The sequence below is a fragment of the Hippoglossus stenolepis genome, chromosome 6 (assembly GCF_022539355.2).
Source record: "Hippoglossus stenolepis isolate QCI-W04-F060 chromosome 6, HSTE1.2, whole genome shotgun sequence".
Taxonomy (NCBI): Eukaryota; Metazoa; Chordata; class Actinopteri; order Pleuronectiformes; family Pleuronectidae; genus Hippoglossus; species Hippoglossus stenolepis.
Genome location: NC_061488.1, coordinates 27,701,738 through 27,720,559, shown reverse-complemented (window position 1 = coordinate 27,720,559; position 18,822 = coordinate 27,701,738). Strand labels below are relative to the sequence as shown.

General features: G+C 38.6%; 1 protein-coding gene across 1 annotated transcript in view; it reads right to left on the bottom strand.

Annotated features, from left to right (window-relative positions):
- Positions 1 to 1,670: 1,670 nt before the first annotated feature.
- ephb2a (eph receptor B2a) overlaps positions 1,671 to 18,822 on the bottom strand; it is a 94,974-nt gene continuing 77,822 nt past the window's right edge. Inside the window, exons 10-16 of the mRNA XM_035159691.1 lie at positions 17,204 to 17,326; positions 16,030 to 16,277; positions 14,730 to 14,945; positions 13,455 to 13,604; positions 11,820 to 12,013; positions 11,559 to 11,714; positions 1,671 to 9,557 (exon numbers count right to left, since the gene is read on the bottom strand). Coding sequence (XP_035015582.1) covers positions 9,449 to 9,557; positions 11,559 to 11,714; positions 11,820 to 12,013; positions 13,455 to 13,604; positions 14,730 to 14,945; positions 16,030 to 16,277; positions 17,204 to 17,326 — 1,196 coding nt within the window. The 3' untranslated portion in view covers positions 1,671 to 9,448. The remainder of the gene's footprint in view (positions 9,558 to 11,558; positions 11,715 to 11,819; positions 12,014 to 13,454; positions 13,605 to 14,729; positions 14,946 to 16,029; positions 16,278 to 17,203; positions 17,327 to 18,822) is intronic.

Genomic DNA, 18,822 nt, shown 5'->3' with positions numbered 1-18,822 from the left:
ACAACCAGTCGACCCCCTCAGCCGGAGCCATCCAAAACAACCTCTAAAAACACTTTACACCAGCAGTCATATTCACCAATTTGCTAACTGTTATACAGAAATTCTGTATGTTACATACACAGATGCTGTAATTCCGGCAATTTGGTGTTTAGTATCTTGCCCAAGGACATTTCAACATCCATTTAGTGTAAGACCCACTTGACCTCCTGAGCTACCCCTGCCCATTATAGATTCTTTGCTCAGATGTATTCACAACAACAACAAATCCTCAGAGGATTCAGGTGAGGGGGAGTGCAGCAAACAAAGGCAAGATGTAACGTATTAATTCAGCTGTGAAGATCAAGTGTTTTTTTTACAGCACACTGGTGTTGGCTCTTATCACCAAAAGCTCTGTCGACATCTTCCTTGGTTCTACGTCTATTGCTCCACTTTTTCATCCTGAGATGTTTGTTTTGTTTTCTTCTTCATTTTTGCATCTGTCGCATGTTAGAAATGTTATTAACCCCTCCACTCTCGCACGGTGAATCCTGCAGTATATCCTGCAGTAGATTCCCTGCTGTGTTTTCACATCATCAACATTCTGCTGACTTTATACTAGAGGGCCACCTGGTGAAAGCACGCAGAAACTCTGGAGCCTCTCATTCGAACACCTGTGTCCTCAAATACACCTCCTCTGAAGATACTGCGGAGGATCTCCGGAGTTCAGCGCATGTCTGAAAGAGCTTTAGTGACCATAAGCCAATGCCATGCTTGCCCTGTGACTCAGTTCAATCAGATGATAAACTTTATTAAGATCCTGGTAATAAAAAACTAATTCCATTTCACAGTTATTGAGGCCACTGTTTCATTTCAGAGGTCTTGTTTTTGGACTTCATGGCTTGATTTTGTCCTGACATGCAGTGAGAAATGTTGGACCTTATATTTTCAGGTATGTGCTTTTGTTAACTACGCCACAACAAATTGTCACCTGGTGCAGGATTGCTCAAAATGGAATCTGTCGATAAAAGTATAGGAGTGAAGAGCCACAAGTAGAAATGAGCTGCACAAATGTTGGGGCATGTAGCGGAAAGAGGTTCCTGTTGGCTCTGGCAAAAGAAGGAGGACACCAGCTGGAATCTTGGAGGAGACGGACAGAGGAGTGGACAGGAAAGGAGATTCCCATCCATTCAAAAGTGGTTGTAAAATGACATCTTCAGCTTCATGGTAAAGGATGGCATCATCTCTACTTCCCTCTTGTGTTCAAAACCTTTATCACAGTCTGAGAACCACAATGTGTGTTAATATGTTAATATGTTTGGGTGTTGAGTGTTTACTTGAAAATCTCAATCTGTGAATATTTAAAGATGTATATATATATATATATATATATATATATATATATTTTACATATAATACAATATTTCTCTTGTATTGTGGGGTATTAAAGACTGGTGGTTTTTGAGGGCAGATTTTGTCACTGTGATAGATTTTCAACAGTTCAAAATACAAACATTTTTGCAGGTGTGAGGGTGACACCATATTCAAAGGTGGCTGTCATCTGACCAACTAGTATTGCATAGGGATGCTATAACTGAAATGATCATATCTCAAGATGGTCTCAAAAATGTTTTAAATTGAAGACTCAGCTTGCTGTGTTTTCATATCTTTCTTTATTTCTAATTTTCCTGCTTTTTTACAAAATAAACCAGCAACAGCATAACAAATAATACAAATTCAAAGGTATGCCATCAAATATACATTTATACAGAAAAACTCAACATATAAAAACAAAAGTCCAAGTGATGGGACTCACAGTGGTAAGGGCTGAGAAGAGAGGTGCATTTGGCTGTGGGTAACCCCCTGTAATCTAACATTGCCCCCCCATGTCCCATGTGCTTTTTGTCTACACAAAGTTCAATTATTTTACGGGTCACCACAGGTCAGACAAAAAGGAAGAGTTTGTAGTAAATATTGCTTTTTTCAATCTAGATTCCCTAATATCTTCAATTAAATTTGGCAATTGGCAAAGACATTTTGCCAGTTTTTGTAGACTTAAGAATAACCTTAACAATAAAAACTGTAAAATAACTGCTCAATAAAATGTTGTTAGCATAGCCCATATTCACAAATCACATTTGCCTCATAGGGCTTAATAATTTGTACAAGGTGGGACATCCTCTGTCCTTATCTCTCGACTAGGATGAGGAATACTACCTCCCCACAAAACAGGAGAAGAAAACGCATAAACATCAGAGAGATTCAGGATGAACAAAAGTGCAATAGGGGGCTGATTTCAATTTGATTGTAGTTTTCTTGTACAAATATTATCTTTTTTTGATATTACAACCCAGTGTGCCATAGTTGGAATTTTTCATATTGCACCAACATTGCCTTGAAGGAATAGTTCAACATTATGAGAAATATGCTTATTTTCTTTCTTTTATTAAGTGCAAAAAACCATTGACCAACCCAGTCACCTACTTAACATTTTGTATCCGCTTTGTGAAATCCACACACAGTTCCAGGCTGAATGATGGAACTATTTCTAGAAGAACAACAGTTACATGCAGTGACTTCCAGAAATAGTTTTGTTAAACTATGGTTAGCAAGTTTGATAATAAAGCTCAGAATACAAACATTTGGGGCCAATGCTGAATTTAAATAAGTTACAAAATTGTACAAGATCATATCAGCAATTTTTCTTGACAAAGACGTTTGAGTATGCAATGTAGCTACTTTTATTTCCTTTTCTTGTTGCCTAAGGGCCAATATATGGGACGACACTGACATTCCTGATATAAGATAATCGCCATCCTGAGACACTGCACAGAAAAACTGGACAGATGGAATTGTTTCAGAGTGTGTAACCCTACTATACTTTTCTGCAAAGGAGGGTAAATGAGATACAACATGTGCATAAGGGAGCTGTAGAGGTTTTGGTGTGTTTTTGAATTTAGGCCGGCCATGTTCCGAACTCCAGCACTGAACTTTACACACATGAGATTAATATCTGTTCTTGTTTTCTTTGTCACTTTTCTTGGTCACTCTGAGACAGAAAAACAAATTTTCCCATTATGTTGTCAAGAATTTGAAAAATTCCCCACACGTCAGAAATTTAGAAGGGAAATGAGCATCAGAACCAAGTTATCAAGCTCTGTGAGCACTGAGAAGCTGCCACTGTGTAGTTCAAATATGAGCCAGCATTTGGAAACAAATTGAAACACTGAAACATTTACAACAAAAATGTGATATTCAGTTTAAACTGTACATAAAGAGGTCATATTCAGGTTAGGTAATCTTCTGTTTGTGAACACAGAGATGTGACAGCCAGTGCTTAAAGCACTGAGTTTGGCTCTTAACTCACATGGTTATTAAATTAAAATGAACAACAATAAGTGGAATGACTGTAACATTGTTATGAGTGAATGTCTCTTTCAGTATCTTCTGTCACTGCTAATAGTTGACAGGTATTTGATCAGGTAATTTCACTTTATATAGCTCTTCACAGCTCTTGCAGTTGTTAGGTGTGAATATTTTTCACAAAAGTGAATATGCAACTTTGTCGTTAAATACTTCATTTCTTTATGTTTCTGCCAGTCAGTTAAGCCCATATTGATGGTAGACATTCACCCAGGCCGAAATAAAGATTACATACAACAACTAGCTACTCTGGAACCACTTTTTCAAGACACCTCATTCTTCAGCTACTCTCACACAATAACAGAATGTTTAATTTAATGGTTGCTTCTAATGTTTTCTGTTTTATTTATTTCTATTAAAAGCAGTGTCCTTTCCACTAAGCCATCATGATTATATGCTCACATGTTGACATTTGCTTTGAAGAACTTAAGAGTGAAAGTACTGAAACCCCTCTGTGATTTTCTCAGAAAGTCTCAATCACAGATCAAATAACAGATGCAGGTATTGCACAGTCTAAATGTGCTGCATGGTCACATGGACAGTACAGTAAGTAGTTATTTTGTGGTTGAAAAACATATAGGACAATTGTTACAATAATGTCACACATACATACATATGTATGTTAAAGTAGTGCAGACTGGTATTGAAAATCTGACTGAACAACATCTATTTAATATCAAAGTTAAAAGCAGGATGTGTAAAAATAATCAGTTGGAAAAGGGATGTGGAAGCACCTTTTTAGGACTGCAGTCATGAAAAATTACACAACAAATCATGTGAGTCCAGGAAGTTTGACCATCCAAATACTACTCAAGATTATACGAGTATGAGAAACTCCAGCTTATGACCTCACTGTGCTCTTGTATGCAACAAGAAAAGGAGTGAGGTAAAAGTGAAAGGCTGAATTAACCCTCCTGTCACTGTTTTCTGCTTTACCTTATTGTATATTAAGCCAGTTTGAGTAACACATGACACAAACAATAATAAAACCTGCATTGTATTTCAAGTGGGAGTTCTGCTTTTGTCTAACTGTCTTAAAAAGTGTGATTCCTGATTTTAAAATAGCATTAAATTTCAAAACAGCTGTCAGCTGGGGGAAATTGACCAACTTGATGGGTGCTATTGGAGGCTATCACAAAATCAGGAGTGCTGTACCCTTTACAAATTGACAACACTTTAACCATTTACAAACAAGAATCAAAGTTCAAAGGTTTTTAGGGCAGAAAGGACTTATGTACAGAACATTAACAGTGAGTGGGTAAACGTGTGCTTTGTGCTGGTGCAGTAGAAGGAAGAGGTTTCATTTGCAAAATGTCCCAATACCAAAAAAGACATCACATGACTGAATAACATTTATAAAAAGCACATTTTTCTTTTATAAAAAGCACATATTTTAAAAACAGCAAAATAGAGCTCTGACAGTTTGGTGTTACTGTGAAGTTTAAAAATCGTGTCCCCATTAGCATCCTCTCCCAAAGTTGTTTGTGAAACTCAGCATCTCAGCTGGATCATTTTAAACCATATAGAGAATATGCACATGAGAGATAATTAGAGCAGTCGATGGAACCAAACCTCATGATGTTATTATGAACCATAGGGGGATAAACACAGATTTTGAAGGAAATTAAGCCTTTTTGTGATCAGAGGTGCCATGACACAAATTCAAACCCCAACTGAAGCCATACAGCAGTCTTAAACTTAATCCTCTCCCTTTTCTAAGCAGTTTTACCTTCCCAAACCACAGCACTTAACAGGTTTCAAAATGCTCCTGGCAAACAATAGGATCCTGCCAACTTAAGCATCCGATCAGAAAACACTTGTATTGGTTGTTTTGAAAGGCTGCAACAACTGGTGTAACTTCTTCTTGTGAAAACATAAACATAAAAGGCCTACATACAGCTCCTGTGGTGTCATCCAAGTGTCCGTAAGCCCCGGCATCCAAATTTCGACTTGAAATGGCGTCATTTACACCATGTTTTTAGCATTGAGGCTAAAAACATGTTTTAGTGGAATTTTGGGACATAAGGACACTTGGATGACACCACAGGAGCAGTATGGAGGCATTTTCCGTTTTTTTTTCTGTTGTTTTTTCACGTTTGAAGAATCGATCCCCAGCTACTTCATTTGTATTGGATTTGGCTTCAATGCTGTTTCTCCTGAAAATCCAAAAGTGTTTTGTGGACTCAAACACTTCACCCACCCCTCCATCGGCATAGTGGTGAGTAGACAATGAGTGAATTGTTCATTTGTGGGTGAACTATCCTTTTTATAGGAGCACTATCTAAATTAGCTAAATGCCAAGAGCTATGCTTTATTATTGACTTTATTAAACGTGCATTAGGGTTGGAATCCATTGACGATGGCTGACAGCCATCATGATGTTGAGCCAACATCGTGATGCCCCCTCCCCCGTTTAACACTGACAGAGAGGTGCAGACTTCTGCACACAGACTACAATTACACTGTCTACTATAACGTAGAAAAATACAGTGGAAAGTGGATATAGTGATCACGGATTAAAGTGATCAACTGTTTATATGGGTCAAAAAGCATCAGACAGATCCATTTTCAGCGCTCATTTGGGGTCTTTTCATACATGTTTGGACCATAAAAAAGTAGTTATTACAGTTTTTACCAGCCCTGTCAGTAATTTACTGCTCCTCTCTGTGTCTCTATCATTCTCGCTGCGCACTGACAACCGAATCGAGCCAAACTGAGCGCTCCTTGCCATCTCCTCTGGCTCTCCATACAGTAGATTGTCTAATTTCCAAATTCTGTTGTTTTTACCCAGTCTGTGTTCACACGTGTCCGATCACACCATTTGTGTGTGTGAATGCATGTGTCGTATGTGTGTGTCAGCGCGCACAAGAGAGTAAGAGAGCGACTAATTTATGAAAAGTATAGATATTGACATCACCCAACCCTAACGTGCAGTGAGCGATTCAAAATACAGGTTTTGTTTGGCAGTTTTGTCTCTTATCAGCAAAACCTGATACAAATGCGCACATTAGGTTAGAGCATTAGGTAAGATACAGATAACTGACATGTTTTATCTTTGGTGATAGCATTGATAGTCATTGCAACGTAATTATGTAGAACCTGCAAACCTCCAAACCTCCAAACACTGTAACAACTGAGCCAAGAGGAAACTTTTAACTTTGGGGCACAAGTCGATATTTTCCTAAGATCAGGCAGTATTTAAACCAATAAAGATACTAAATCACTCAAACACAGCTCATAAATCACAGAGTGGTAATGAGACTGTAATAAACACTATTTGGGGGCAGTGTACACCAAAATACACCAATGTATATTGATATGTATGAGGTAACAACTGTATTTATACTGTTATTCTAATTGGTCCTGAAACCTGGAAACGATTTCCAGTTACCATCAAAGCACATCTACAACATTAAGACAGCTTTGATTATAACATAATGTTTTCTTATCCAAACCTTGACTTTAAGATAACTCCTCACAGCTTCACAATAAATATGACAGTGAAATCACAAGACAGTATATGGTCCAATTAACACTAGGGTATGGTCAATATCAGTTGAGGCCCTTTTGTCTTTAGGCTGACAGTAGCTCCTGTTTGTGGTTCTTTCATTTGTCTCAGATGTCTCAGCAGATTCATTCATCCAAAAACTGCAGCTTCTGTTGGCACAGGCATTGGAATATTTGGCGACTTCTTAAAGAGCCCTTTATACAGCAAATCTCTACACTTGCATTATGTACCATAACTAATGAACCCATAATAACCACTGTCTTGGTAATTTTAATGATGCAGTGTGATTGTTTGGTTATTGTTTGTTACTATCTGTGTACAGAAACAAAGCAGAAAACTTTAAAACTGGTTGGACAATGACAATCCATTAACATGCTAGGTAGCTCTGTTACCTTCATCTCCACTGTAGGTCCATGTTAAAAACCTAATATGCTGATTAAATGTTGCAACCACCAATTTGAGCTCATACAAGTGGACTTATAATATAGATACAAAACACACATTTATCAAAAACTGTCAGTAGCATACTCAACTCAAGCACCTACTCTGATGGTGGATGATGACAGTGCAGCCACACAGACGTTTTATGGTTTGTTTCTTTCACATTATAAAAATTAATGAGTGTGTGGGTGAAGTAGTTCCTGTGGATCTATACTATCCACAGGAGTAAGCATATACTTTAGCCAGTAGCAATGACACTACACCATATGCCGAAAGGCAGTGTCCCAGTGTACATTTTATGTCTGCTTTTTTTATTTCAAAGGTCCCATATTATATAGGTGACATATAATTGGGTGAGAAAGTGAGATTTCCATGTCCTCTGTGATTATAAAGGAACTGTAAGTGATAAAAATAGTGTAAAAATATCAAAACAGTCAATACACAGAGAAACACATACAGTCCATATTCACACACTGTGCCTTAAAACAGGCCATCAGAAGATGTCACCTTTGTTAGCCATGCTCAAGCATCCAACATTTTTTTAGTTTTATTGGGCAGGAGAAAGTCTACTATATTTGTATTCATTATTGGACTTTGTGCTCGTTCTCTATTAAGGACTGTTGCTAGGGTTTTGTTTTGTCTTTTCAAAAATCTTTTTAGCTTGTAATACTTTTAGTAGTATTCTTCTTCTGATGATGGATTTTAAATTTCTGGTTTTATCAATTGAGTTACAATTGGACTGAAAACCATTTTTTATTATGTCTCAGTTAGTAGACTGCAACCTTGTTTACTCACAGTGAATGGATGATATCCACCTCCTGGAGTCAGAGCTCTGAAATGAGTCAAGGTAAATAATATTTTGCTTCCTTGAAAGTCTTCCGCTTGCTGTCTACAGTTCCTGATCACCCACTTCTCTGGTCTTACACGCTCCCCTGGCTGGCAATGTCACATACACTGGCACTATACCAGCCCACCTGGATGGTCTAGCCACAGAGGAAAGTCATCAGGTCTCCAAGAGTGAGCTGGAGGCAGAGGCAGTAGACTCCACCACTCCTGCAATGCAACACTGGGGACAGTCACGTGTACCCAGGGATTTGCACTGGTACCAGGCTAGAGGCCCTAGTGTATAGCTCTATATCAACTCCAGCTCGAGTGCTTAAGTCTGAATCTGTTTGGCTCATTTCAGAACTTAGTGACCATCTCTATTTGGATTTACTGGTGGGTTTTACAAAGTCACAATAGGCTAAAATGCGTTACCTGTGCTTGGCAACACAAACTGCCCTGCTTTTGAGACGTATGAGAGAGGTGATGTAAACTACATGACATGGATTTTGATACTTAAGACCACAAACTTCAAATAAAACACTGGAAAAGGGTAAAATATGGGACCTTTATGTTTTGACTTTAGGTTAAGGTAAGGTAGATACTCTTTCCCTTAACTTGTTCATTTGTAAATAACTAAATAAGCCGTGGCTCTAACACTGGTTCGTTGCCTCCCAGTCCAAATTTAGAAGACCAATATCACTGACAGAGTTAAGAGCCACCAAAATGTGACATTTGTAAATAAATGTGTTCCACTGAAAACGAATGGTGTTACCAGCTTGCATTTTACAATATTCCTTTAGTGGAATTCTAGTGTGTTGTGTTTCACGTTCAATCATTTTCAACAATAAGTCTTATACAAAAGCAAAGTGCAGGGCCAATTTTACAAACTGATTTACCACTGAGTTTGATGTTGGTGGTAGTGAATCCAAGTGTGCTGTGTTACCATTAAACAGAATAAAGATGTCCCATTAAACGGACATGGACAGAGTAGTTTGAAGACTGGGTCTGGATGGCTGTGGTTATGGTGAACAACAACATCAAACCCCCCAAATGACTGAACATCTAACAGCTAAAAGAAAACTACTGAACATCTGTGCTGTGCTGCAGACTGAGGAACCTTCTGTTGAGAGTTTGGAGTGAGCAAGGGTGAAGGTGAGGTTTGATTGAAGCCACAGACTGTGTGCCGGTCATCAGCCCTCCTCAGAGGTTGCAGGAAAATGCAGGGTTAGTGGGTGATGGTTATGTCACAGTAAACAGAGCCTACAGTATGTGGAGTCACACTTCTACAGAAGTGATCTGGTTCATCTGGGCCCTCATGGACTGGATGCTGTTGAGGATCTTTTTCTGGTGCCCAGCTAATGTCACTCCCACTCTGAGGATGTCCCTGAAGAGAAAACATTTGTAAGTTCCACCTCATTATAAAACAGCATAAGACCTCCTTTTTGTGGATGCAGGAATCCAAGTCTAAATGGTAATTTCAGCTTTTTTTATATTATTGTGTTAGCAAAAAGGAAGCAAAGAGCAGCATCTCATGCTTCTAATAGACTACCCTATCACTGTGGCTGTAACTAAACATCCACCCTCCCGGGTGTATGGTTGTGTGTCTGAATGGGTGAATGGCAATAACCTGCCTGTACTGGAAAGTGCTTTGAGTAGTCATCAAGACTAGAAAAGCGCTATATAAATACAGACCATTTACCATCCATCACCTATACTTTTATCTATGCTTATCCTTTCTGGGTGGGAGCTGGAGCCATTCCCAGCTGACTTTGGGTGATAGGCGGGTGCGCCCTGGACAGGTCACCATCGCATTATTATTATTATTATTATTATTATTAATAATAATAATAATAATAATAATAACTTAGATATCCCATACTGCCATGGACTATAAGTACTATCCTGAGCAATACATAGTGAAGTCTGCACTCTATGCAAACTATTTTGACTTACAGTTGCTGTGTAGTTAGTATTTTCACCTAAAAAGGTGTCAGTATAGAGCACCAAACAAAGATGTCTCTAAACACACCAAAATTATTTTAAAAAATTGGCATATGGTGAATATACATTATTTAAAAACATGTATCTTCCTTCCTATCAATTAATTTGAATTGAGTTATTGTTTGTGGGTAAATGATTAAAATCAAAAAATATTGCAGACGTATTCAATAATTTCACTCAGAAACATATATTATTAAAGATAAAGACACTCTTACTGCTGATTCACTAGGACTTTTCTGTGATGTGTTTCAATGTTCTCTGACTTACGGACCTGTTCAGACCTGCTATTAACATCCATTCTTAGTGATCCGATCACAGGTGGACAGCTCTAAGTACAGACGTGAACGCACCCAAATGTGTCTTCATTCTGACTTTAGATCACATCACTTCGGCCACATTTGGAGGTGGCCCGGGGCGCATGTGGCAACACTCTTTTAGCATGTGAGCGTGAGTAGATGCAAATGTATCTGCCATAATCTGACCCACTACAGTTTTATAATATACCAAAGTATTTTTACTCTTCTCAATACCCATTTGTTGATTTCGGGCCATCTGGCTACAATGGCCCGAGTGTCGCGCCTGAGCGCTTGTGCCACAAAGGACACAGCTCTCACCTCCTGCGCAATATTGGTCAGAGGCATCTTTTCCACTGGTCCCCCATCTGTTTTATTTGCTGAGGTTTTATTATGCAACATAGCAATTTTTTCTTTTGATCTTCTTCTTATGTCCTGCAATCTTCTCTTAATTTCATCAGTTGTTCTTTTTGTTTTACCCACAGCATTTACTTTCTCGCAGATACTCTCCCTTTCTTCGAGTTATAGTAATATTTCTTTGCTGTAACTCAACAACATGTTTGTTTGCCTCTTCCACACCTCCAATTCCATGGCATTACATTCATCTTTGCTCTTGCGGTCACTCTGCTCTCCGTAATGCTCCATGGCGGAAACCAGTAATGCACGCAAAACACTCATTTAAATACTACTGCCTCTACCATGTTTGCACCTGTTATCATTTGTGCAATTATTTATAGTAGATGACTTGCAAAACGCCCACCAACCAAATGTGCAATCTGTTATAATGCAAACGCAATTTAGCACTCTTTATTTGGGATCTTAGTAGATCAGGCCCTTGGTATGCAGATTTGTCTTCATTCACAAAAAGGGTGTACAAGTCAATTTGCACATAGAGAATTGATATTTGAGCACAAATGGTCACAGGAGACACATTTAGGACGCATTGTAAAGAAAGGTGTGAACAGACAAATTTAGAGCTTACCTCTTGTGATCGGACCTCTCAGGATGGATGTTAATACCAGGTCTATATAGGCTCTTTGACCTCTGGCATTTGCATTAGGTAGCTAACTATTCAAACTTATCTAACTTACTCAGTGGTCATTTGAGAGACCAAATCAAAGCTGGTGAATCCTTCGTTGACAAAATTCTCCTTGTACTGGCCCATCTTAATGGCGTCCAGCCACTCATCCACCGTGCTGAAAGACGAGAAGTCTGGAGTGTTGCGATCAAGCAGAGGTAAGTGAACACTGGAAGACAGAAAAATGACAAAACAAGAACATAACAATACCGTGAGAAGGTTGATTTGTGAAAGCCATTCCCAGTGTGAGCGATGAAGGTCCTTACTGCTTTACCTTGATGACAGTGGTGTCATGGCCTTGAGGCTGTTGGGGTTGCGGATCATCTTGTCCAAGGTGCTAACAATCTGGCTGAATTTAGGTCGGTTGTTCCGGTCTTTCTGCCAGCAGTCCAGCATCAACTGATGCAGGGCACTGGGACAATCCATAGGGGGGGGTAACCTGTAGTCCTGCTCTATTGCATTGATAACCTACAACAATTTATGAATACTAATTGTGAGTATCAGAGAATATGACTGGAACATACAAGAACCTGTTTCGGTGCAGACATACACGATAGGAAACATAAGCTTGATGAAATGAAACAAAACCATTATATAAAGCACATAAAGACTACATGCTGTAGTCATTAAAGGGATAGTTCATCCAAAAATGAAAGATAACTCATTATCTACTCACCCCTATGCGAATGGGGGGTGGTTGACGTGTTTAAGCCAATACAATTGAAGTAAATGGTGAGTCCTACTTCAGACGTAATAAAACAACAGAAACACCAGAACATGCCTCCATACTGCTTGTGTGGTTTCACCCAAGTGTCCGCAAGCTCCGACATTCATATTCGACTCGAAACGAGGTAATTTATATCCAAGTTTTAAGCATAAATGTCCGCTAATATCTTCCGACGAGGTGCATTCAGGGGTCCTCGGAAATGCTAACGTGCGCTAGCTTAGCCACTTCTGGTGGTCTTTTAGCCTTAAAACACAGTGCAAATGACCTTGTTTCGAGCCGAATATGAAGGTCAGGGCTTGCGGACACCTGGATGACACCACACGAGCAGTATGGATGCATGTTATGTTTATTCTGTTGTTTTATTACATCTGAAGTTAGGTCACCAATAAGCTACACTGTTTAACCCTGAAACTGCAAAAGTGTTTTGGTGATTCAAACACTTCACCCACCCCCCAATCGGCATAGGGGTCGGTAGATAATGAGTGAATTATCATTTCTTGGTGAACTATCTCTTTATGCTAGCTAGTCATATCTGCATTCAAGAGCCACTTCGTTTTGTTCACCAAAATGTTACAGCTGTGCTACAATTTACAATGTACAGGGGCAAGAAGACTGTCTCATGAAATAAATACAATAACTTGATAAAAATGTAAATGCGATGGTTGGAGCTGTTTCAGAGTAAACTTTATGATGACAGGACTAGGTTTCCAAATTGCTTGTGTAGTATTTGTTCTCAGCTGGGATCTCTGTACTGGACACAATCAAAAGATTCAGTATTCTCATCCGACACATCTGCACAAAATAGTATTTTACATAATGATGGGCTGTTTTTTCAATAATTAAAGTGACCTAGAATATCTATTATTTAATTTTAATTAATTTAATCTGTTTTCGTTTTCAATTAAGAATCAAACTAGAATTTTCACATATTTATAAGATTTAATTTAATTTTTAATCTAAATTAATTTCAATTTTAATTCAATTTCGATAAATCAATAATTTTACAAAGGAAGTCAATTAATTTATAAATTAAAACAATAAATTCATTTAAATTCCATTAAAATTATTCAATTATTAAAATCATTGGCTTCAACAAAGGAGACAGGCTTATCATCTTTCTATGACAGTTCAGTTATATGTACTAAAATATAAATACTGCTTGTTCTAAAGGGCTTCACTCACATCTTGATTGCTCATGTCCCAGTAGGGCCTTTCTCCATATGACATCACTTCCCACATGACGATACCATAGCTCCAACAATCACTGGAGGAGGTGAACTTTCTGTACTGGATAGCCTCTGGAGCTGTCCACCGAATGGGAATCTTTCCCCCCTGGGATAAGCAAGTGTGGAGGTCAACAGACAGTGTTGTATTTTAACAAAGTCCTTCTATAGAATTTGTCAGATCATTTCAAAATCGCACAGTGCAATCTAACGATGTCTATGAGGAAGTGTCCTTAAAGTATTTGTTTTCATCTGTAGCATGGGCTCAAAATGTTTCGTCATGACACAGAAAGTTGGTTGCTGTTCTAAATCGACAGTTCATGCTCAGACTTCCCCCAAACTTAAATTTCTTGATAAGAGTTCATCACTGAAAAAATGTGTGTGCCAATATATAGTGGGTGTTGTAAAATAGCTCAATAGTACCCCCTATAAGATTTCAACAAAGCATCCCCTGTGGCACGCATTGCCTAGAGTCACAAAAATTGGTAAACTTATGTGTAACAAGCAAACTTACAACAAAGACTCTTGGGGTTATTAGTTAAACCTAACTGAAAGTCAGTCATTTTGAATTAAGTTGTGATGTTTTTGCCACTTCCACACATTGTATTTTAACAAACTCCTCCTACAGCAATTGCTGCTGATGTTAATTACAATGTTACCATATTAACTTTATGCATTAGCCATCAGCTTCAGTTTGGATTCGATGTCGCCTACTCTGGCCACTGGAATGCAATAGACTATAGTCACTGCTGATGCTAACTTCGTGTTTTTTAAACTGAGTCGCCAAAGACCACATTAAATTGGTGCTTCCTTAATCATGGACTTTGACTTAGCACAATGCCCCCTCTGGACAGTCTCACAGCTGCCCTGGGTTCCCGGCTGCTCGGAAGATGCTGAGGCACTGATAGTGGGGGATAAGCTAGTTGGCTATGCGGCAGCTAAAGGGGCCTGGCTAACTACAGCTTAGGTTCCAAGTTGCAGTGCCAAGCTTCCAAATCGCTGCCAATACACTACATTTATATCATGTTCAATTACTATTAAAGCAGGCAGGGGAATAAGTAAACATGCTTTTCATGTGCCTATAGATGGATTAATACCATATTCCACATCCACTGACACAGCTAAATGGACATGACACCTTTCAACTAGTCTGAAAATGAATTTATAAACCTGATGTCATCAATAGATACAGGGTCATCACCAAACCTTATTTTATCTTCTGATGAAGACTTACCAGAGCGCTGGTGTATGTGGGGTCTGAAGTATCATCCTCAAGAAAGCGTGACAAACCAAAATCAGAAACTTTGCACACCAGGTTGCTGTTGACCAGGATGTTCCGGGCTGCTAGATCACGATGGACATAGTTCATGTCACACAGGTACTTCATGCCAGCGGCTATACCACGCAGCATTCCCACCAGCTGGATCACTGTGAACTGCCCGTCATTTTGCTTGAAGAAAAAATGTTTTACTTAGTGTTGAATTGAATAATGCAAATGAATAAACATTACTCACTATTGTATATTGAGTAACAAATGCACTACAAATTAACCACTTAATACTTGTTTGAGATGTGAGCTCCTTGCCTCACCACATGCTCTCTGTAATTCTTATGAAATTATTGTCAATGATTGGTGATGATTTTATTTTCATTGCTGAAATTAACAGTGGGTTATGAAGAATACCAAAATATTCAGCAGTTCAAACTTGTATATTAGGAAATATACTAAGTGTTTACAAGAAACTAGCAGGCCAGTACTGCTAGCTGTGTGTGCATGAGCCCATTGTGTGTCTACGTGCACATGCAGACTGAATTTAGTTGTTGAGACTATAGGCCCTATTTTACACCTGGCACACAGTAGGGCAAAGTGTGACACAAGTATCAGATTGAAACAATTGTCATTTCCCCAACATTTAAACAGCAAATGTGCTTGCGCCCATCTTAAGTGCCAAAGTATGTGTTGGTTAGGCAGAAAAAAAAGTGCTGCTAATAGATGCACTGTATGAATGTGTGTGTGAATGGGTAAATGGCAAACTGTACTGTACACCGCTTTGAGTGGTCATCAAGACTAAAAAAGTGCTATATAAATACAAACCATTTACCATTTAAAATGTCCTGAGGTAACAGGTGCCACCTTGTCCTCATTAACAATGAATGTTTAGAAACTGTGGTGTTTAAGTCAATGTCAATCACAGTTTAGTTTTGGCAGTCCAACCTGCTGATTGCTGGACTCACCCCTCTCCTGGATTCCAAACAACAAAAAGTTCTGCCAGATGACAAGCTGATGAGATTGAACATGATCTCACTGAATAAACTAATGTTAATAGTTTAATTATTCAGCACTTATTGGCACTGCAATATGTAGCAATCGCAGTATAACCCCCATGTCCAATGATCTCCAATGACATTGCCATTAGCAGGGCTTCACACATATACAAAAGAATCTCTCTCTTATGGAAAAAGTGCAATGGATGATTAGATGGCCATCAGTGCCTGTAAGAGAATTTTGTCTTTAATCAGTATGGCTCCTTTACCCTGAGGAAGGAGTCAAGGGATCCATTCTCCATGAACTCAGTAATGATCATCACAGGGCTGCTCTTGGTCACAACCCCCTCTAGATGGATTATGTTGGGATGGTCAAATTGGCCCATGATTGATGCCTCACTTAGAAAGTCCCGCCTCTGGCGTTCAGTGTAGCCCGCCTTTAGTGTCTTAATAGCCACAAGGATCTCTCTCTTCCCAGGCTGACGAAGGTTTCCACTACACACTTCCCCAAACTCTCCTGATAGGAAGACAAGAGGAGTCAGTGTAAAGTTTGTTTAATGATAAAATAAGGCAGCAACAAGTGGGTTTCAGGCTTGAAAGTCACTTCATCTAGTTAAATTCAGTTTAAAGTAAAACATTTACCAGCTTTAAGCTATGTGTACATGGGAAGGGTTCAATTTACAGTTGGGTTTCAATAAAAGTATGGAAATAAGACTTGGAAATCAATAGAATCTTAAAAGATGATGATATTGGAACTGGCACATATATTTTATATTATATGTATATATATATATATATTTATTAATTGAATGGTCTCTCGCTCTCTTCTCTCTCTGTCTCTCGCACGCATGCTGACACACACAACAACACAGACTCAGCTAACGTCTCAGATTCGCTACAGTTTAAATGTTGATTTGTCTGAAATGACATTAACAACACATAATGATAGATACTTTTCTTAAATTAGTAAAATCTATCTTCATAGCTGCGCGCATTCATTCTTTTATTCGCCCCCCACCACCCTGACTCCACTCCGTTCTCTCCCTCTTTCTCTTGCCCTGAAAAGTACACACACACACACACACACACACACACACACACAAACACACACACACACACAGTGTGATCGGAACTCAGACAACATATTTAGCTCTGCATCAACACACGTCATGTTTTGCACACAGAGCGGTGAAGTGACATTTAATTACAAGTGGTCGGAACAAAGTTGTGGTTGGTCTTATTGGTCAATATAATCCTGCCCCCAGCCTCTGACGTAAGCAGTTCTTACTTCTAGACCAGCAATGAGTTGGTGCCACTCTAAACCAGTTTTTCTGGCCGAGAACCACTTCTTTGACCGTGGAAACACAGAGAACTGGTTCCAGATTAGGCACTAGCTCCTAATTGGCTGGATTAATTTCCTTTACATGCACTGTTTTCCTTTACCTGCACCAATCACTTGTTCAATCTTCACACAGGAAATGTCAATCTCCTTGGCAAACTCTCTGACTGCTTCATTGGGGTCTTCATATGTGAAGGGGTCAATGTATATCTTCATTCCTGGTGACACTTCAACAGAAAGAACACACAACATCAGTTTACCCCTAGGACCTTCTGGGCATTCAAAGAGGGTCCAAATACATCAGCATTTCAATTGTTATATATATTCAATATTAAATATATTCAAAACTTGGCAACATTTTCTATAAAATTTGCTCCAGAAATTAAAGGTTTACTGTTTACTGAGTTATTTCTGATTTTTTGGACGTTGTCTCTCGACAGAAAAAAGGTCAGAGTGGGCTCACTTACTGTATTGGTTAGGGCCAAGTGGCAACCTAGCATAACGTCACCCATTGGTTTGTGAACTCCCGTTTTGAAGCAGAGAGTTTCAAATTTGATCACAACATCTTTACTATTTTGAACCAGGCTGAGGCAGATGTTACCATATTTGGATAAAAGGGAGGAGCTGGGTCTAACCTCTGACCTCCAACTCAAGGAGTATAAACGAGCCCACCTACACCGGCTAGCTTCCATCATCCGAGGTAAAGTTCATGTTTAATAATATGAAAAGCCAGCGGTCACATGTCCACATATTTCAGAGTTGTAGCTGAAGTCTAACATATATTCTAACACTGTGTTCTAACCTCAAAACACGAAGAGACGTCAGAACAGATGTGAGCTGCTACATGAACTGTGATGAATAATGGCTCCTGGACTGTTTGCATCTTTCCTTCATCACCATCATTACAGTCAAACTACACACTGTTTAGTTACTACACACATTTTAAATGTACGAGCAGCTTGTGTTCCTCCAGTCTTTGGACTTTACTCTTATAGTGAACAGACGACTGCATCAAGTGCTGTAAGATTTATATCAAATACTTTTTTATTATTGTTCTTTCTCAATTCTAACATTTCTCCTGTAAATTACACTCACTAAATATTAAGGACTAAAGATTAATCTTCCTACATTGAAGATTATGTTTACCTTGATCCACAACTGTATTTCATTTTTTGTTGGATTATTAATTAATGTAGTTTAATGTGCAATAATCTATGACTCTATTTTACTACTTATGATTCTAAGGAGCACATCTGGTAAAAAGTCACAGCAGCAACATGCACAGTGTTATAATCATACAAAAACCCTTTGATGAACGTGTTGTTGGAGTATGAATTTAATCACAGGCCTTTTATATTTTGGTTTTAATCAAATCAATCATTGATTTATAAGGAAAAGGGTAAATGTGCAAAAACCAGGCAAGTCATCTGTAGTCAATGTAAAATCAGTACAGTTTGATCATAAATATCAGAGTTTAAGTAAATACTTAATCATGTATATCTAATACATATTAGTGTTAACAGCAGTAAACATTTGTTATAGTCACAATTAATCCCGGTGAACTTCAGGTTGTACAGTTCCAGTTGTTTTTACGATTAAGTGCTCTTCATGTCACATTGGTAAACACTTACCTGTGAAGATTGTGACTGCTGAAGTTGATCCATTTACTAATTCTGGATAAATAATTTGTAAGTCATGTTTTAAAAATGTTACTGCCACCTCT